The 21,695-nt window shown below is 44.5% G+C and overlaps 2 protein-coding genes and 1 pseudogene across 5 annotated transcripts in view; 2 read left to right on the top strand and 1 right to left on the bottom strand.

Moving 5' to 3' along the window:
* On the top strand, positions 5,064-5,383 carry Rnu6-ps2 (U6 small nuclear RNA, pseudogene 2; annotated as a pseudogene).
* Frg2f1 (FSHD region gene 2 family member 1) lies at positions 7,522-15,983 on the bottom strand. The gene is made up of 4 exons (NM_001004178.1): positions 15,822-15,983; positions 10,955-11,023; positions 10,527-10,763; positions 7,522-8,962 (listed from the first exon to the last, which is right to left on the bottom strand). Exon 4 carries the CDS (start codon positions 8,512-8,514, stop codon positions 7,831-7,833), a length of 684 nt encoding a protein of 227 aa, NP_001004178.1. The 5' UTR covers positions 8,515-8,962; positions 10,527-10,763; positions 10,955-11,023; positions 15,822-15,983; the 3' UTR covers positions 7,522-7,830.
* An 891-nt stretch (positions 15,984-16,874) lies between these two features.
* The window catches only part of Foxj3 (forkhead box J3), an 89,459-nt gene continuing 84,638 nt past the window's right edge, over positions 16,875-21,695 (top strand). For 2 of the 4 annotated variants that reach the window (NM_172699.3, NM_001290696.1), the window contains exon 1: positions 16,875-17,059. The gene's annotated coding sequence lies outside the window, so the exon portion shown is untranslated. Of the gene's footprint in view, positions 17,060-17,631; positions 17,772-19,549; positions 20,604-21,695 lie in introns of those variants that run through there. The other 2 variants (XM_006503017.4, NM_001357177.1) reach the window with 2 other exon arrangements.

Raw genomic sequence — 21,695 nt, forward strand, 5'->3', positions numbered from 1 at the left:
TCCAACTTCTAACCTTCAGGATTATTAGATACTAAATTTGTGTTATTTCAAGCTACTATGCTTGTGACAATTATTTATAGGAGCAACAAGAATTCATGCAGAGTGCATGGAACCAGTCAGAGAAAGAACAAGTTTTGAATGAAAGTTCATGGTTTTGTGCATTGTGAGCTGGAGAGCTGGTGGTTACATGCAGGTTCTTAGAAATGTAGATTTGGATCCTAGAGGAGGGGTCAGGACTCAAGACTTTAGAATCATTTCATGGAAGGAATACTTGGCACCTAGAATGTAGGTGAAAGTGATTAGTCAATAAATTCAGAACTGTGCTGTCTTTCAGAGCTACAACACAGTGAATGCAAGCCACATATGCCATTCAAAAATGCCATCAACTGGGCTCAGAGATGGCTCAGTGGGCAAAAATAAGCCTGAAGACCTGTTTGACTCCCAGGACCCATATACAAAGCTCAGTTCCATGACAACACCTGTAATCTCAGCACTCTTACTGTGAACCAGGAGGCAGAGACAGGAGGATTCCATGGAAACCTGCAGGTCAACTCTCCTGGAGCATCCAGTGTAGCATAAAAATAAGAGAGACCCTGGCTCAACAAGGTGGAAGGTGAAAACCAACTCCAGAATGTTGTCCATTGATGTCACATTCATTCCATGGTATTCACATGTATACACACACACTCATGTGCACACATAATCCCTGTCAACAACCATATTAAAACACACAGAAGAAACAGGTAAAATTAAACCTTAGTAGTATATTTTATTTTACTAAATATGTCCAGATTGTTGTCACTTTTACATTTAATCAGCACAAAGATTGCCAAAGAGCTCTTTGATATCCCTTTTTTGCAAGTAATCCGTGTGCACCTTACACTTGCAGCGTGTGAGTCCATCATGCCTGCAATTAATTTCAAGGGCTCAGTAACCTTCATGGGGCTGCAATAGTGGCTGTATTAGGCAGTGCAATTAGAGGGAGAGCAGACAGCAAGTGGAGCCTTGAGAGACACCTGCATTTGGGAGATAAGAGGAGGGAAAAGAGCCAGTGGAGAAATTGACAGAGGCAGGAGGATAATCAGGATAGCACGATGTCTAAAAGTCCAAGCATCTTTCCTAGGGAGACTCAGGGAAGAAGGTCATCACACACTTCATTCGGCACAAAGCATCCTTCACTCTTGCATTTGAAAGGGCTTCCCTGGCCGTAGTGTGGCTCTGCACTACAAAATCATCCATTTGCCATGACTTTAGGAGTCTCATGTATGGACCCAAATATGCTTAGAAGCTCTAACATAGGTGGCTGGAGATAGCAGGGTGACTAAAGGAAAGGAGAAAGGAACAGTTAGGTGGTACAAAGTTGTCAGAAGGTTTGATGATTTAAAACAGGTGCCTGGTGGGAGTAAGATGGAGATTGGGTTACCATGACAACCGATTATTTCATTGGTCCAATAACCAGTTGCTATGGCAACAAAATCTTTGTGTCAGTGTGACATAGATCCCAAGGGAGAGGATGTTTTTGCAAAGGACCCCATGCTCATTGATAAAGCTTTCACATTTGCAATAATTTCTGCATTGCTTGAAATATCTCTTGCAGGAATGCCAGTTCAACACAGACACTCTCCTTCTTTGCCTTGCATTTAAGGCAATCACTGACTGCAAAATGCCCACATCTTCCTGCTCTACATAATGTCTTCCTTCTTAATACTCTTCAGTTGTTTTTGTAATGTATCATTTTCTCTCAAAAACTGTACTTCCCTTGAAGGCAGGGGTCATTCTTACAGCCAAGTTGTACTTTCCAAGGACTCAACATGGTGTACTCACTATGCAGAGAGCTAGCTGAGAGCCAGTGGGAGCCACTGGAAAGACAGACTTTGGGAGCCAGCCAGATTTGGGTTACATATCTTCTCTACCTCTCCCATCTGCCAGTTGTGTGGCCTTAGGAAAGTTGGTTTTTCCTCCTCCTCCTCCTCCTAGAGAAAGAGTCTCATTATGTAGCCTTCTGGAACTCACTATGTAACCAGGTTGACCTTGAACTCGCAAAGATACCCTTCTGCCTCTGCCTCCCGAGTGCTGGCATTAAAGGCATGAACCACTATGCCTGGCTCAGAAGTAACTTTTAATGTAAAAAACAAAACAAAACAAAACAAAACAAAAACAGATATAGGGTAGATAATGAATTTTCACGTGCGAATCTTATTTGAGTTTTGATTCAAACAAAATTTTAAGAAACCCATAAAGTGACTGGATGTGTAAGCACTGGGAGAAGTATCAAAGATACATCTTATGACAAACAGGATGACATAGACTATCAGCAGAGTGGACAGGCTGTGCAGAGACTGACAGAAAGTCTCTGCTCACTGTACTTCAGACAGGCATCAATATCTAGAATAGATAAAGAACTGCAGAACATAATTGAAAAACACCCTGCTGATCAATAAATAGGCCACTGACTTGAATGAAAAGTTCTCAAAGGGGGGGATTCAAATGGCAAATAAATATTTTTTTAAAGATTTATTTATTTATTATATGTAAGTACACTGTAGCTGTCTTCAGACATACCAGAAAAGGGCACCAGACCTTGTTATGGATGGTTGTAAGCCACCATATGGTTGCTGGGATTTGAACTCAGGACCTTCAGAAGAACAGTCAGTGCTCTTACCCACTGAGCCATCTCACCAGCCCAAATGTGTAGCCTGGGCTGGCCTTGAACTCGTGATCCTCCTGCCTATGCCTCCTTCAGCAAATCCTACCAGCAGGTGCCACCACTACCGGCCAAATAAATATTTTTAAAGGTGTTTAACATCATTAGTCATCTGGGAAGTGTAAATTAAGACCATTTTGAGATTCTAGTTTGTCCCAGTGAAACTTGCCACCACCAAGAGAACAAATAAGAACAAAAACTATTGTAAGGAAGAGAGGAACCTTAGTTCTTATTGTTGTGTGAGTATAGACAGTATGGAACTAGAAGAGTCTCAAAGATTTTGAAAACTAAAAGCACTATAGGGGATAGATCTACTGTCCCAGGGATCTACTGTTCCCGGGATCTACTACAGGGGCATTTGCATATCGTTACATTTATTGCAAGGAAATGAAATCAACCTATGTGTCCATCAAGTGAATGGAAAGAGAAAATCTAGGCCATATATTGAATTTTGTATTTACTTACAAAAAAGTAGAATTATGAAAGTTTTGGGGAAATGAGTGGAATTGAAAAATAATATGTTAAGTGAGAACCCAGCCAGGCACAGAAAGACAAACACCACATATTTTCTCTCATCTGCAGGTCCTCGCTTCTATTTTTTTATACATGTGTATTTCTGTGAGTGGGAGTGTGTAATGGTCAGGAGAATTGAAAAGGGCCCAAGACTGGGAAAACAAGGGGTTTGAGGACTCCATGGGGAGGGGATAGAGCACATGTAAAATAAAGCTGGCACAGCGGGAGCAGGAGGAGGGGAGGAAAGGCAGAAAGGCGTGAGATGATGGGGAGAAAAGAGAAAAGAAAAAAGAGGAAGGGCAACTAAAGCTATATATGTATGAAAATGCCATAAAGAAATCAAGGATATGTTTGTGCTAATTAAAATAAATAAGTATATACCCTATAATTTTATACACAAGACCCTAAAGACTACCAGGAAAACTTAGATATGATAACCACTTCCAGCAGAGTGGCAGGACATAAAATCAAGATATAAGATCAGTAGCCTTCCTGTAGATAAGCATGCCAAGAAAAAAAAAAAAAAAACTCCACTCATAATTGCAAAGAGTGTGAGAAGAGGAAGAGGTGGTGACTGCCACCTATCTTGGAGTAAACCTAACCCAGGAAGTAAACAACCCCACAATAAAAACTTTATAACACTGAAGAAATCCAGCCAGATGCTAGAGGGTTGAAAGACCTTCCATGCTCACAGGAAGAATTAATATTGTGAAATGGTTATCTTGACAATGGCAGCCTACAGTTTCAACACAGTCCCATTAAAATTTCATCAGCATTTTATTTTAACAGAAAGAGAAAAAAAAAGTCTTAAAATCCACATGGAAACAAAAAGGAGCCTGGATCCTAAGAAAAAGGAGGAATGCTGGGAATATCACCATATCTGATTTTAAGTGCTGCAGTAGAACCTAAGTACCAAAACCAGATATGTAGCTTCACGGGACCCAGCTCAACAGGATACAACGGAAAACCCATCATGTTTATTGATCATTTGTACTTCCTGTACTGTGAGTGTCCATTTCACTAGTGCATTTATTTACTTATCTGTTCATTTTTTTAAAATTGTAAGACAGGGGTTTGTGTGCCTCAGGCCGAGATCTGCAACAGCTGCTTGATTTTCAACAAACATGCCCAAAATATGCACTATGGAAAAGACAGCATCTTCAACAAATGGTGCAGGATGTCAGCACGGAGAAGAATGAAGCTAGACCCTTATCACTCACCCTGCGTATAACTCCACTCCAAAAGGATCAAAAACTGTAAAATGACGTGAATCTCTGTTACTATTAGAGAGAAAAGCAAGACGTACACCTCAAGTTACGGGTATCAATAAGGACTTCCTGCACAGGCGTCACTCAGAAATAATATGGACAACAGACAAGTGAGATTTTGTGAAATGAAGGCTTGTGCGCAGCGAAGGAAACAGCTAATGGAGGTGGGGGTGGGGGTCAGCTCACAGATGGAGGAAATCTTCACTAGCTGCACACGGGACAGAGGAATGCTATCTAGACTACACAAAGGACTAGAGATCCTAAATAACAAGAAATCAAACGATAGGGTTAATGAACCAGTTAGTTGGGTGTAGTGGAATGCCACTACACACCTGTAAGCTGAGCATTTGGGAGGTAGAGGCAGGAGGATCAGATGTTCAAGGTCATCTTCAGGTATATATATCTTATACAAAGATAGCCCGAGATATTCCAGACCTTGTCTTACAATGAATGAATGAATGAATGAATGAATGAATGAGAGTGAATGAATGGATGAATGTGCTAATGAAATGGACAGACATTCTCAAAAGATGAAGTACAAATGATCAATTACTTGTATGAATGAAAATTATTCAAGCCGGGCGGTAGTGGTGCACGTCTTTAATCCTAGCACTTGGGAGGCAGAGGCAGGTAGATTTCTGATTTTTGGGCTATGCAGAGAAACCCTGTTTCGAAAATAAAAACAAAAACAAATAATAATAATAATAAAAAGAAAATTATTCAAACTTGTGCTAGCTTCAGCAGCACATACACTAAAATTGGAACGATACAGAGAAGATTAGCATGGCCCCCGTGCAAGGATGACATGCAAATTCATGATGTGTTCCATATTTTTAAAAAAAGAAAAAAATGTTCAAACTCCCTGGTAACCCGAGAAACACAAAATGACACTGAGATTCCATCTATGTCCAGTGAGAATGGCTGTTACTAAGAAGATAACAACAAATGTAGCCAAAGATGTGACCAAACAACGTTTATGACCTGCTATTGGGGATACGATTCCAGCCAGGGCACTGGAATTCAGCCTGGAGGGTCCTCCAAAAACTAAAAGCAGATCTGTCCTGCAATCCGGCTGTATCACTTCTGAGTATTTACCCAGGGAACTCCAGGTCACCACACTTGCACATCCATGTTTATTACAACAACACTTACAAAAGCTAGTTGTGGAAACAACCTAGGCACCCATCAACAGAGGGATGGGTAAAGAAAATGTGCTGTAGGCATACAGAAGGGATATATTTTTTATTTTTTATTAGATATTTTCTTTATATACATTTCAAATGCTATCCCGAAAGTTCCCTATACCCCCCCTCCGCCCTGCTCCCCTACCCACACACTCCCGCTTCTTGGCCCTGGTGTTCCCCTGTATTGGGGTATATATAGTTTGCAATACCAAGGGGCTTCTCTTCCCAATGATGGCCGACTAGGCCATCTTCTGCTACATATGCAGCTAGAGATACGAGCTCTGGGGGTACTGGTTAGTTCATATTGTTGTTGCACCTATAGGGTTGCAGACCCCTTCAGCTTCTTGGATGCTTTCTCTAGCTTCTCCACTAGGAGCCCTGTGTTTCATCTTATAGATGACTGTGAGCATCCACTTCTGTATTTGCCAGGCACTGGCCAGAAAGGATATATTTTTAGCCATAAATTCTTTAGCCATAAAGAGTGAAGTCATATCATTTACAGGAGAATGGATGTGTCTAGCGGCAATATAAGGCGGTCTCAGAAAGGTGGATATTGTATTTTCTCTTATTGCAGTTCCTAGATTTTATGTGGGCATATAAAGTCATGTGTACATATATTATATGAAGTGAAACCATCAGGGGAGAAGGTAATTAACAGGACAGCAGAGAGTTAAGAAGAGGGACCAGTGAGGAGGGAGAGTAGGCCCATGGAAGGATACAGTGTGTGTAAGTGTCCTTATGTAACCAGTGCCATGTAAGTTAGTATACACAGATGAAATAAAATATATTAAAAACACATATCTCAATACCGGTAACTTCAGAAATTCATTTTAGGATTGTAAGCATGATACCATTTTGCTGTAAAGAGAATTCAAATCTTTTGTAGGTGTATTTGAAGACAGGAGTGCATTAATTTCTTTGATGTCTGGAGTTTGCTTCAGAGTTACATAGAAGGGGCAAGGTGAGGGTGAGGGCAGGCTGGAGACTGCCTGCCTGTCATCCGGTAGCTGTCACAGTTGGGTGATGAATCTAAGGAGTTCTTGTCATTTCTTGTCATTTGCATATTGAAGCTTTCTGAGATGTATAATTTGAGAAACTAAGGAACTATATACATTTAGAACGTTGTGCTCATTGGCTTTCTTCTTGTTGTGACAACGTAACTACTACAACCGACCTAAAGGAGGAAAGATTGATTTTGGCTTATAGTTTCCATACTTGGGCAGAACCGCATGGTGACAGGAGGTCTGGATGGGGAGGCTGCTCCCCTCGTGGCAGATGGGAAGGGGGGGTAGAGACAAGGTGTATAACCTTTAAAGCACAGCCTGTAGTCACCTACTTCCTCCAACGAGGCCCCACATCATAACATTTCCCCCAAAGAGGCCACACATGGGGACTAAGTAGTAATCACAGGAGCCTGGGAGGGTGTTTCATTCCCAAACCACAGCAAACCTTCCGTTTATCATCCAAGACTGAATGCATGTGGAGACTCAGATGTAAGAAGATAAAGAACAGTGGTAGACAATCTGTGATGTTTTAGCATGGAAGTTAATGTTTCCTCTAGCTGGTTCTTCATAGAGAGGTTCCTACATCATGAACATAAACACTACTATCTTGTTAGATGCCTCGGGAAACCAACTCCAAAAGGCGAGAGGTACGGTTTTGAGGGGAGGGAGGGCTTTTGTGACCAGCCTTAGTGAGGAATGTAATAAATAGGACTGGGCAGAGGAGGTTTGGCTGTGATGTAGTTAGTCTACGAGTCTCAATCACCACCTCACCAAACCCTGGGGAGTGCGAGACAGGGAAGAGGACCTCAGTTAGGTTTCACTTGAAATACAGAGCTGGGCCTTTATTCTTTTTTTTTTTTCTGGTAAATCAGTATTTATTTGCCACGCTACAATATAAGTATACAAATCTAACACACACTTAGCAAAATATCCAAAGGAAGCACGGATCGACTGTGCATTTAGCACTTGAATCTTAGGTCCCAGAGAAACACAGTTCATAATCCAGATAAGCATTTCAAACTCTTCTTCTCATCGATGTGCCTGTTACATGTTCACACAGAGAGGGTGAGTGCCACAGGCAGTGTAGACAGGGAGATGGAACGGTTCTTTGGTGTCTCGAGATGTGACTCTGCTTAGGATGGTCTCATGGCCTTGGCTCAGGACTTGTCTGATGGGATGGCAGGATCTGTTATCTTCTCTCCTCCCTCCATCAAAGGACTCTGAGATTCCTTGCCAGACAGCTCCTGAGGGGCAGCCATGGGGGCTGGGACAAGCCAGCCCTCAGCAGGGAAGGCAAAGCCTCCTGGTTGGCCATGCTGTAGAAGGCTGTATACCATGGCAGTCAGAGACTCTGAGAGCTGTCTGAGCTGAGAGAGCTGCTCAGGGGTGAGCAGGGAGCCAAGCTTCTGGGCCTGCATCTGGACTGTGTCTCTATAAATCTCCTCAGACTTCCCCCGCAGAAAGCTCACCAGGCTCTTCCGAATGGGTGGTGGGTCTGTATCCTGAGGTTCTGGGCAATGGGCTAATCCATCCTGGTGACCATTGGCTTTTGGCTCAGTCTTCTTTACTGAAGTCTTGTGTCTCTTTTTCCCATGCAAGCTGCCCTCATTTCCTATTCTGACCAGGCTGGAGTCCTTGGAAGAGCGTCTTCTTTTCCTGGGTGTTTCCACCATCTGAGCTGATTCTTCAGTGTGCTTTCTGGAATTGCTGTCTGATTGGCTGGACCTCTGCTCATTTTTACTTGGTTCTGATCCTAATGTCCTGACAGAGGTGGTCTGTGGTCCAGTGGGGAGGTCCAGCAGTTGACAGGAAGGGCCTGGATGGGGTGTTTCTGAATCCATGCTCAGGTTGAACTGAAAGGCTTTCTCTTCTTCCAGCTTGTTGTCTGGCTAATCCAACAGTGGTTGCTTGTGAACAAAATATCCAAGAGTCCAGTAGTTGTTTATTTCACAAGGCTGGATGTCTAAGGTGGTCTTCACTATATGCTGGAATCCCAATCAAGTCTGATGCAAGGCCAGTGGGGGAAGATACTGGCTAGCAAGGGGAGAACAAGCCGGCAAAGACAGAGGCTTCCATCTTTCATGTTCTTTATAAGGCCTCTAGCAGAAGGCATGGCCTGGATTATAGGTGGGTCTTCCCAAAGATCTGGATTAAAGGTGTGTGTTCCCAGTTTAGAGATTCAAAATAGAAGCAGGCCTTCCAACTCTGGGCCTTTAATTCCTGGAACCACTCTCCCATGTGTCTTGCTTCAAGCTCCCATTCATTTTTCAAGGCTAAACTCAAATGTTCCTGTATAAGCAAACTGTGTTAAGACCCTCAGCCTCAGTCAGATTAAATTCCTTCCTCTAGGGGTGAAACAAGGAACTAGGAACAGTTAGTACTCACAGTGTGGTTTCTGTTAATTCACCATGCACCTATCCAGCGGCTACTATTATTATTTCAATTTGCAGATGAGAAAATTGAGCTAAGAGAAATTAAGAAATCGCCCAACTAATGTTACTGATCTCCAGGTTGATTTTACCTGTAGATGGGGAGCCCATGTTTTTGGTCATGGTTATGCCATACTGCCCCCTAGCTACTGCTTTTATCTTTGTAGTACCTTGACTCTTTAAGGAAACAGTAATAAACAGGTTGAATCTCTTCTTGCTTTGGGGGACTCATCCACAGATTAGGCCAGGCTTATTCAGCCATACTCTCAATGGTTGCATGAAGAATATCCTGTGGAAGTATTTTTTTCCCTCAACCCTATCTCAATACTAGGGATTGAACTAAAGGCCTCACACATTCTAGGGTATGGGTTAGCCTACCACAGAAGTCTTTAAGTCACTGCTCCTTCCTCTTTGAAGATACCTAGGAAATGTTAAGCCTTGTGACTCTCTGTCCTGATGTATCTGAGTTTAGGGTTAACCTCCATGTCTTCTTTGTCCAGTCCCATTATCAACTCTACTAAGCCAATTACCAAGCTCTCTGGAACACCCCCCCTCCCCCCCCCGTTTTCTACAGCTCTTAATGCCCTGGGAGGATGTATGTGTGTGCCTTTAATGAACTCTTCCCCACTCCAGGCCTCCAGAGCCCCTGTCCCACTCTCCATTTGTGTGGCTTTTAAATAAATAAAAAATACAACATAAAAAAATGAACAACAGCCGGGCATGGTGGCGCACGCCTTTAATCCCAGCACTTGGGAGGCAGAGGCAGGTGGATTTCTGAGTTCGAGGCCAGCCTGGTCTATAGAGTGAGTTCCAGGACAGCCAGGGCTATACAGAGAAACCCTGTCTAGAAAAAAACAAACAAAGAGCAACAATCCCCTAGCCCAAGTTGGCAACAAACAGTAGCACATCAAGAGCATTTGCAGTGAGTTAGGAGATCCAAGTTACAGGTCTAGATCATTATACAACATTAGTTTGACAAAAATATGGAGACTGCCTATCGGGTGCCAGGTACAATGATGGTACCATGTTTAGAGACAGGGGGCATCGTCTGTCTCAAAAACAGGGACTGAATTCTAAAGTTCAGCGTTACTTCCCTAGGTCCTGGAGCACAACAAGGCTTAAAGAGGCCCGCTATCTGGGCTGGTGAGATGGCTCAGTGGGTAAGAGCACCCGACTGCTCTTCCGAAGGTCCAGAGTTCAAATCCCAGCAACCACATGGTGGCTCACAACCATCCATAACGAGATCTGACTCCCTCTTCTGGAGTGTCTGAAGACAGCTATAGTGTACTTACAAATAATCAATAAATAAATCTTTAAAAAAAAAAAAAAAAAAAGGCCCGCTATCGCCCGTAGATCAAAATCAAATTTAATTTTGCTATGTCCTATTTCTTTTTTCTGTAATATTCCCCGGACAATCTCTTTACCTGGAAAGGATGCCAGCACTTTAAGACGTTCCAGAAAAGGGTTCAGAAACAGTCTGTATAAGCTCTGTTACGTTGCTGCCGTGACTCTCAGCTCTCTCTCAGTGGTCCAATGGGTGGTTGTCCTCATTTGTTGGGTCTTTCCCAGGTCTGCTGTGGCTTTGCTGCACATGTTTTCCATTCTGGGTCTGCTGCAGATGGAACAGCCTTTACCCTGAGCAGCAATGGTCATCAGGACAGCTAGGAATGGACAGCATAATTTGGCACACTGACTGGAGGCTTGTCTCATACAGATATTCCTAATCTATTAGGTGATACAGGTCACAAGGTCAATTCTGCTCTCAGTGGGAAGATCTAACCCAACCTTGAGAGGTACCCTAAGCATTTGGGAATGGTAATATAGTCAATTATACTGTCTCTGTGGTACTCACCCGCTAAGACGTCTTCTTGCAGTGGCTAGCCCCAGGAGGTTGCAATTTTCATATCAGTAGAAACAATGCCTGTGGGGTTGGAGAGTCTTTTGAAAATGGGCAGAACAGCCGACCATAGTGGCGCACGCCTTTAAGTTCAAGGCCAGCCTGGTCTACAGAGTGAGTTCCAGGACAGCCAGGGCTACACAGAGAAACCCTGTCTCAAAAAACAAAAAACAAAACAAAACAACCCCCCCCCCAAAAAAAAAAGAAAATGGGCAGAACAAATGCTAAGCATCAAGTGGTTCTGGGTTCAAATCCTGACTCTGCTGGCTCTTCTTCAAAATTGAGAGGGACACCTCCTAGTTTTGTGGTAAAGATTAAATAAAGTCTCACAAAGGGTCGATTATGCGGTCCATGAAGAATATTCAATAGGTTATCAGTACGCCTTTATCACTCTCCTCCAGCACAGGAGCTTCCCAAAGGGTCCCACTTAGTTCATTCAACACAAAATCAGCCAACGATGTTATACCTCAGAGCTAATAATTTAACTTCCAAATTTGCACCCAGAGGATCAAGTTATACTACCTGGTTGCCATTTCTCTGCTATGCAGGTTCCATTCATTTTAACACTCCCTAAAATCTGAGTCATTGATGGAGAGGAGATCCCCCTTGAACAGCCACTGACTGACTCTTCCGAGGGCCAACATTTCATCTACGCGATTGCTTACCTCTAATGTAAATACTTCATTCAGGCGGCTCATTGGCTTATGTTTGCTCAGCTGTCTTGGTGCCTTTGTGTCTCTCATTATGTTTTTAATTAGCTCAGTTGATTCTGAGAGTGGAGGTGAGCCAAGGTTTGAAGCAAGTTACAAGGAACAGAGAAGGATTTGTGTGTGCGTGTGTGTATATGTGTGTGTGTGTCTGTGCACATTTGCTATCAGATTAGCAAATAAATTATTTTGGCTATTACTGGTGGTGGTGGACTTGAGTCCAAGATGGCCCTTTCTACAGAAACTGCTTGGCTCCTATAGGATGTGAAAACTAACTTTTGTTTTACCAATAGTCAGAAACTAAAGCCAAGCTATCAGAGGGAAGAATTCAGTTTAAGGAGAGTTTACATAGAGCAATGTGGTCTAGCTCCAGGCGATAGTTATTGCCATTAGCCATGAGTATTTAATGACCTTTTATAAGACTCCTATTTCTGTAGCTTGCCTCTTCTTCTATCTACCCAACCTTTCCCACTTTTGTACAAGGTGTTCTCACCCCACTTGAGTTTTTCTTTATTCCCAAGCTTGCCACTGTCTCTAGATAGCACACTTCTGCTCATTTATTGCCTGAACCCCACCCTTACCTTTCGAGGGGGAAGTTTCCTTTGTCTCTCCAGGCCTACAGCTTCCTGCACCCAATTGAACAGTTTGCCTCATCCCTGTTTCCATGGCACACATACTAGTCTCTGCTGACTTGCATTGAACGAACTGTTTATCTATTCAGGCTTAACTCCTTGATATTTAACGCAATGCCTGGAGTGAGTAGGCACTTGATAAATGACTGCTGACCGCTCTTTAAGTATGCAGAGTGACTAATACTCAAGTGTTGTCATTAAGCAGCTGTAAGCAGTATTAAGAGCTTCCCAGTGGCCACTGTGTAACTTTTTACATTTTACATCTAATACAAGGAATTATGTGTTAGATAAAGATAACCAGGAAATTTGGAAGGCTCTTCAAGAGCTGGAAATGAGAAGGCCTTGCATCACGTTTCTCCCTTCTCCCTCTTGCAAATCTTGGCTCATTTTAAACCTATTTCCCATTTCCCCGAGCCTTTTGTAACAAACAGAGAAAAGGATCAGAAGGAATCTTTCTGTCTAAGTGGCTGTGGAGTCCCACTTGTCAAACACCCTGTCAATCTGTGCTCAATGCTTGGTTTGTAGGGTTCTCACAGCTAGGCAATGGACTGTGTCCTTTTCAGGGAATTTACAATCCACATGAAGCTGGAGAAAGACTAAAAACAATAAACAGCAACACCTTCATCTCTCTGAATCACAATCTGTCTCAATAATCTGTCCCTAGGCTTACCACCTTTTCTCTGAGAGCTGGCCTGCTCCACCCTTCCTTCCCAACCTATCTGTATCTCCCAAGACAGCAAACCACTCTTTCCTATGGGAACTCTCCACCACATATATAGTGAACAGCTGTCTGTGGGGGCTTTGGCTCGATGACGCCTGTGCACAAACTCTTTGGCTAGGTCTCTGTGATTAAAATCTCCAGCTCATAGATACAGTAACAGAGATGGAGAGAAACTAAATTTGATATAGGCAACACATGAAGTTAAGGGATAATAGATTTGTACTTAGGTCTGTCCTTCCAACCTTGGTTTTAAACTTTTCTTCCTTGCAAGGTCCCAGAACCTTTCTTGTTGCTATGGCCATTGCAATCGTGTGTGTGTGTGCTCATGCGCGTGCATGCCTGTGTGTACTTTTCCACCTGTTAATTTTTTTAAATTAATTTTATTGTCTATGTTTAAGGTATACAGTAAAATGTTATGGGATGAAAACCCATGGTGAACAGGTTACTATAGCAAAGCAAATTGACACATCTGTCTTCTTACCATTATTAATTTTTTTTTGTTTCTTTAGCCAGACCAGCTTACCTTCTATCCATAGCAGGAATCCCATATAAAGTACAATTTTATTGGTTCTCCACCTTTTGAATCTCTGTGGCCTCTGGTTCTGTTCCTCAAAGTCAGAGGTTTACCACCTGACCCTAGCAGGTATGTAAATCTGTTTTTTCTCTAATTCTATGCACCCTGTAAGCCAGAATGAATATCTCTGGACGGTATCTCAGAATTCTAAACAGTAAGAAGTCCAGTCCACGACTGATTTATTTATTTATTTATTTATTTATTTAGAGACAGGGTTTCTCTGTGTAGCCTGGAACTCACTTTGTAGACCAGGCTGGCCTCAAACTCAGAAATCTGCCTGCCCCTGCCTCCCAAGTGCTGGGATTAAAGGCGTGCGCCACCACTGCCTGTCCTGTCCATGACTTGTAAGAGGAAGTTGTATTCGTCAGGGTTCTCTAGAATCACAGAACTTATGCAATTCGTCAGGGTTCTCTAGAATCACAGAACTTATGCAACTTAACATATAGAGATATGTTAAGTGAATTTATTGTGATGACTGTGTGTCTGTAATCTAATAACTAACCTGACAATGGGCAGCTGTGCTATGTCTCCAGCAGAAGGTGTGGCCTAGATTAACAGTGTGGATCTGGGACTTGCTCTTTCCCAGGCTGACTTTGAACTCAGAGATCTTCCTTGCCTCAGTCTCCCGGGATTAAAGGCATGTACTACCTTGCCTGGGTGTAAACTTTTCATGGCCACTATGGCTCAAGATCTCCACGCCAAGATCTAGGTCTGAAACTTCTCTTCCAGCCTCAAGATCTGCATCACAGGTGTGCCCTCCAATTCTGATTGTAGTTCATTCCAGATAAAGTTGACAACCAGGAATAGCCATTACAGAGGTAGCCAAAGTGGTTTAGAGCCAAGTCCCTGCTTGTCTTTGTACTTTATCTTCTGGCTGACTCTACTTAAGTGTCTCAGAGAGATTCCTGACTATGGTCTTTTATGATCCTGATCTCCAGGTCAAATCCTGGTGACTCCTGGCTTCAATTTACCCCTCCCACAAACGGAAACAGCTGTATCAGTCTCTCTCTCTCTGTTTTTTGAGACAGGGTTTCTCTGTGTAGCCCTGGCTGTCCTGTAGCTCACTCTGTAGACCAGACTGGCCTTGAACTCAGAAATCCGTCTGCCCCTGCCCCCCAAGTGCTGGGATTAAAGGCGTCTGCCACCACTGCTTGGCTTTGTACCCGTCTCTTTAAGAGCAGCACCCAGGCTGCTTTTTAGTATTCTGTCTCAAGCCTAGGTGGAGGAAGGTGAACTTTGAGATCTGAGAGGCTGGGAAGGCTAGTGTTAATTATGTTCAACTGAGGAGCCACTTGATTGACCAGCCAACCAGGTAATTCTAATTCTCTCTATGAATCTGCGGTAGTCTACCCTTCCCCAGGAAGACTGGCAAGGGGGGTGGTGGGGGTATCCTCTTTGGGACTATGTTCTCCTTGTCATGATGTTATGTAATCAGTTTACTTATGTCTCACTAGACTATGAGTTCTTTGTTTTTGAGACAGAGTCCATGTGGCCCAGGGTGGCCTCAAACTTATCATTCTCTTGCCACAGTTTTCTTAGAGCTGAAGTTATGAGCATGCATCTAGATGAATTATTTTTCTAACTATTTATTGTGGTGTGTGTGTGTACACGTGTATAGCGCACTTACCACAGCATGTGTGTGGAATTGGTTCTTTTCTACTTTACATGGATTCCAGGGATTAGGTTCTGGTTCCAGGCTTGTGGAGTAATCTCCTTTACCTGTTGGGCCATCTTGCTAGCCCCTAGACTGAGTGCTTAAAAATATAAAAGCCCGTGTCTTATTTTCCTGTGTGGTTCTGTCCTAATTTAGGTCATCACCTTGTCCCTGGGTAGTGCCCCCTCTGACTTCCTACCCTGTACTCTAAGCAGAGCATTCACTGTTTAAAGCTCTGGAGAGACTGTCAATAGCCCACAAGATACCCCTCTGTCCTTATCTTTTACCTCTCCCGACCCTCGCTACTTCTAACACTCACAGGGATGTTCTAACCACAATTACATCAAATCCCTTCACTTCTTTCAAACCTCTGATTCAAGTTGCCTTATTATTGTGGCTCACCCAGGCAGCTCTTTTTAAAAGGATTTTCCTTCTAGTGTTCCACACAGCTCTGTCCTGAGTGCTCCTCCCCAATCCCCCAAGGTATCATTCAATGTTTTCTAACATTATTACATAATTCATAATTTTTATCACCTTTCTGCCCATGAGGGAATGATACTTGCCCCTCCACCGGCCTTTTCTGTTCACTGATTAATCTGAAGCACTACAGTAGTGCCTGGTACAATGACTTTTTATGTCTTTGTTGGACAAATGAGTGGATAAACCTTTAGAATTCCCATTGCCAGGAGATGCTTGACAGATGAAAGTGTTCAATGCTCCATGAAGGAATGGAAGGATGGTTTCACACTGTCTTAGCTCAGCAAGGTTGCCAGGGTCAATTCTCTCAGACCTTTGCTTTCTCAATCAACCAAACTCACTGACATCCATCTAACCATCTAATGTCCAAATACTGAGCAACTGCTCTTCACTTGCTGTTCTTGAGGCTGCAGGGAAGAGTACGTGACTTAACGCGGCTTCTGCGCAGCAAATACCTACCAAGTGTAACAGGATAGCACAGATTGTCAACGCTAACAGTTCAGAGGTAGGACCAGGGAAGACCAAAGGGAAAGTCCAAAGTTTACCAGAAGTCTGAACAACCCTACTAAAGGCTCCACCTGTTGATAGTGAGGCCACGACCTGGCCAGCTAACTTGAGATGGAGAGGATGACGCGGCAGGGGTAATGACAAGATGACATGCCTGGGTAGGGAGGGGCCTCGAACCCGGGTTCTTGACATTCCGAAGGACGCGTGTCCCCAAGCAAGGTCCAAAGCGCCCCGGTGGCGGCCGGGAAAATCCGCGCTGGGTGCTTGACGGGGCCGCGCAGAGGCAGAGGCTGGAAGGCGGGGAGGTCACGAGGCGCATTCCTCAGGAGTTGGAATCCCGGGAGTGGGGCCGGGGCCGCCTCGGCCAGCCGCTGTCAAGTCCGAGGCGCAAACACTGCAAGGCGCTCCGCACCGCCCACCGCCGGTTCCCGCTGGCCGCAAGCAGGCAGAGCCGCGGGAGCTCAGAGGCACTACTTGTCCCCGCGGAGGGATCCCTCGCACATCGCGCAGCAACGACGGGGCGGGCCGTGGAGCCGAGGACGCCGGGCCGGGAGCGCTGAGACGTCGCGGGAGGCGGGGGTGGGAGGGAGCGGGTCGGGAAGTAGTTCCGGGTGCGCGGCCCCGGATGTTGGCTGCTCCCGCCGCCGCTGCCGCCGCCGCCGCCACTCTCGGCGCCGCTCCGGGCCTGGGCCGCTCTCTGAGGGCGCCGTTGGGACCTTTCGCGGGGAACGGAGACGCACGCAGCGGCCGGAGGCTCGGCCGGGCCGTCCCGGCCTGCGTAGCCTGAGGTGAGCACGCGTCGCCAGGGTCTCGTCGGGGCTGGGGCGGCGGGCGGGGAGGCGGGGCTGGGGCATCTCCCGGGACGCGGGCGGGGGCTGCCCTGGGCGAGCGGCGCTCGCCGTCCTCGGCGCACGCTCCCTGTGGCCGGCGGTGGGCGCCAGGCTGGGCCGGCCGGGTGGCGGCCCTCCCTCACCCGCGGCGCCACTCCTCAGCTGCCGCTGCCCCTCAGCCCGACGCCGCGCGCGCCCGCCCCTCCCCCAGGTGGGCCCGCGCTGCGGATGCCGGGGCCGCGGAGGACCGCGACAGTCGCGCCCTCGTCGCTCCGTGACCTGCACCTGGTCCGGGCTCGTCCTGTTCCCGGCGCGATGCGGCGTCCCCTCCTCGCCCTCCAGGCGCTATTCTGCCGGGAAGGCGGCCGCTGCCTTGTGGGTCGCGGGTGCCCTGCGGGGCTGAAATGGCTGGGGCGAGGGTCCCACCTTCTCTCCCATCCTGTCCCCGGGCCCTTCTCTGGCATTGGGGGAAAGGCAGCCTTCGCATGCGGACGTGTTGCTGCTGTCCTGCGTGTGTTGCATCCTGCCCACGTGGTAGTGCCCCGTCCCTCCCACTCCCTCCATTTTTTGCAGTTGGTTGAGATGTTTTTTGTTTTTTTTTTTTCCCCCGCCCTGCTTTACTCCCCTCCACCCCGTGATTTCTTCCGGGCAGCGTGGGGAAGGTGTTAAGGTCAGTTTGTTTTGCCGAGGATGACTTGTTTGATGGAAGAATCAAGAGTTGTACTCTTAGGAAATTGAGACTACTAGGGGATCGACCAGATCTTAGTTAATTGACATCTTTTCAGTACCAGTAGCTCTTGCTCTTCTCTACTGCTTAATTCTCCAGAGAGCAGGCGCTTGCAACTGATGTGTTGGTGTGTACGGTTTTCCTTTCTCTATTCTACTTTCTTGTGTCACTGTGGCCTAGTATTTTCTAGTCTGTGTTGATGCAGGGCTCAAGTTGTTGCTACATTTCTGAATGAGTCGTGTCGGGGCGCTCGAAACTGGTGGGCTTCTTTTCACCTTTCACTGTTTATTTGCCTTTAGTTTTTCCTTGTGTTTTGTACCCTAGTGAGAAAGCATGCATGTTCTATTGGGTGTAATATACGTAGATTTTTCTCTAGTAGAAGGACTAGGTAGTCCTGCTTGCTGCTTTTGCAGAAAGTTCTTTATTCCACATCTCTAAAATGCACTAGGTACTATTGGGCTCTGTTTTTTAACACTGTTTTGAAATACATGTCTCCCTCCCCATCTCCCTTTAAGCTCTTTCAGGTTAACATTTACATCTTTCTGTGTTTCGCTCTTGGGAGACCACAGATTGCTCTCTTTACAGTAGCAGTGACAGACGCCTTTCTTTTATTCTTTTTAAAATCATAGTATTTATGGAGAAAACGATAGCTGCTGCTTTATTTTTTTTCCAAGTGATCCCCATTTTTATGATAGGAAGGGCTATGTAGATGTGATTTCATTTTTGAGTGTTTTGTTTTAGGTGAACTTGAAGCTCTTCCCTGTTTGGTTTAATATTGGAATTGAGGTGGGCCGTGTTCTCTGTTGTGGGCTGCTAGGGAGTTTCTCATGCCTTTATTAGGTGTTTTGTGGATGAGGTCAAGATTGTTTATTTTGGCTTTCAGTTTGTTAGTTTGGGTGAAATAAAACTTACTGTTTTGAAGTCACTCTTTCGATGTGAAAATTTCCAATATTCTCCTGTTTTTCAAACTGAAGATTTCCCTTTTTTCATCTTAATTTTAGATAGTCTTAAGTAGACCAGGGTGTCCTTTTATTCAGTGTGGTGAGGGCTGGCCTTGAACTCTTGGTCTTGCCTTCACTTCCCAAGTACTGAAATTACAGACTGTGTTACTACTCTAACTGCCTACATTGTAGTCTAAAATGTATTTTTGATAGTGCCTTTCCCCTATTTATCTGATACAAGTGACAGCACATTCTTCCTTTTTCCTTCTATGTAGAATAATAGTATTGAAATACAGATTCTATCTGTTTTCATTACACTAAGTATGGGTGGGGCAGTGAGAAATAGATGTTCTGCTATTCTCTGAGGCACATTTTTATAGCAGAGCAGTCAGCATTTGTATACTTCTGTAAAATACAGTGCTATGAGCTAAGATTTCAACTTCTGTTGAAAAGGAGTAGAAGTTGTCTCTACTTATGGAGAAGTAGCTTTATACGCACCAGTTCTGTGTATTAAATAACAGCAGACTTATATGTGAAATAGTGCAACCAAATAAGTGGTATGAAAAAGGAATTTTCATAAAAAATAAAAAAGGTGAGGAGGCAAGTGTGTTTAGAAGATTACAGGGACTGTCACAGAGTGTTGCACTGGTGAATAATATGTGTACTTACAAGATTGGCTAGGGTACCTTGGGGAGGATCTGTCAGGACAGATTTGGTTTGGTAGGCTGCTGTATGCTTTTTTTTTTTTTTTTTTTTTTTTGAGACAGGGTTTCTCTGTATAGCCCTGGCTGTCCTGGAACTCACTCTGTAGACCAGGCTGGCCTCGAACTCAGAAATCCGCCTGCCTCTGCCTCCCGAGTGCTGGGATTAAAGGCGTGCGCCACCACGCCCGGCTTGCTGTATGCTTTCTTAAGACAGCGAAACGACGTATCTGAAGAAGGTCTCTATGTCAGCTGAGTGTGCAGGAAATGGGAGCCTGACCAGAGTATTCTTGGAGAGTTTTAGGAATAATAGTCTGACATAAGAAACTGGTTGTGAAATAAAACAATAGCATTTATTGAATGCTTTAAAGCATTCCCACAATTGTTGTAAGCTCTTACATGTATTTACTTTATTAAGTCTTCATCTTAATGTCTTATAATCATGAAGTGACTTAGGTAGGTTCCTACCTATGCATTTGATTATCATTTACAGTGGGTAGTCAGGTGAGCTGTGGATTTGCAGTGATGGGCCTACAGTAAGTGGTAGTAAAACACTTGAGTAAATCTTTTTCAGGGAGGTGGGGGGATATTGTATAGTGGGAAAACCTGGGGAATTGTTTTTTTTTCCTCCTTGAGACAGGGTTTCTCTATAACCCTGGCTGTCTGGAATTCACTCACAAGACCAGAATGGCCTTGAACTCAGAAGTTTGCTCGCCTCTGCATCCCAAGTGCTGGGATTAAAGGCATGCACCACCACTACCCAGCGAATTTGGGGTTTTAAAGTAGGCTAATAGGAAAATAAAGCATTCTGAGAAGAACTGTACTGGCTAGTTTTGTGTCAGCTTGACACAGCTGGAGTTATCACAGAGAAAGGAGCTTCAGTTGAGGAAATGCCTTCATGAGATCCAACTGTAAGGCATTTTCTCAATTAGTGATCAAGGGGGAAAGGCCCCTTGTGGGTGGGACCATCTCTGGGCTGGTAGTCTTGGGTTCTATAAGAGAGCAGGCTGAGCAAGCCAGGTGAAGCAAGCCAGTAAGGAACATCCCTCCATGGCCTCTGCATCAGCTCCTGCTTCCTGACCTGCCTGAGTTCCAGTCCTGACTTCCTTGGTGATGAACAGCAGTATGGAAGTGTAAGCCAAATAAACCCTTTCCTCCCCAACTTGCTTCTTGGTCATGATGTTTGTGCAGGAATAGTAACCCTGACTAAGACAAGAACCAAGAAATAATTTCTGTCACAGAAGCCAAGAATAGGAGGATTTTCTACAAGGTAGTACTGTTGACAATGCTTAATTCAGTTTTAAAAATCACAGACAGTGACCTTAATGCAAAGATGGTTGAACTAGACCAGAAGGAATTTTAAAAGAAAGGTAACAGGTGACAAATTAGGTATTCACAGGATCTGTTGAGATTTTATGCTGGTTAAGATTTCCTCTGGTATTACTATTATTTATCATATCAGAGTTATTCAATGATCAAAAAATGGAGTTTGTCTTTAGAAAAGAAACTAGTGTTCTATGCCTTTTACTCCAGTACTTGGGAAGCAGAGGAGTAGGAGTGTCTCAGTTCCAGGACTCCCATTGAAAAACATCCAGACAAACAAACCAAAAAGAAACTAGTGTTCTGAAGAAAGTTCTGTTTTGTTTCTTTTTCCTTCCTTCTTCCCTCCCTTCCTTCCTTCCTCCCTTCCTCCCTCCCTCCCTTCCTTCCTCCCTCCCCCCTCCCCCTTCCTTCCTTTCTTCCTTTCTCCCTTTCTTTCTTTCTTTTTTTTTTTTTTTTTTTTTTTTGAAACAGGGTCCTGACTGTCCTGGAACCCTCTATGTAGACCAGGCTGGCTTCAAATTCAGAGATCTGTCTTCCTCTGCCCCCTGAGGCCTCAATTAAAGACATTCCCCTTCACACCCGTAAGGATCATACTATTTTACCGTGACAGTCTTTTGTGTCTAATTTTGCCCTTGTTTTAAGGGTTGTTGGTATGTGTTAGTGTCTCAGTCCCTTTTATTGTCAGATATTCTACAGTATGGATATACTATTCTTTTATCCATTCTTAATTCATTTAAACCCTTCACTCTACCAACTTCACTCCACCAACTCTGGCTTGATTTTTAGTTTTATAAACTACTGTGCTCTGCTAGGCATTAGGGATCTAAAGGTAAGCAAGTCATAATTGGTCCTTAAGCATGTATAGGGCTTTATGATTTATGTGTAATTTCATACATCTCGTT

The sequence above is a fragment of the Mus musculus genome, chromosome 4, assembly GCF_000001635.26.
Source record: "Mus musculus strain C57BL/6J chromosome 4, GRCm38.p6 C57BL/6J".
In the NCBI taxonomy this organism is placed as follows: Eukaryota; Metazoa; Chordata; class Mammalia; order Rodentia; family Muridae; genus Mus; species Mus musculus.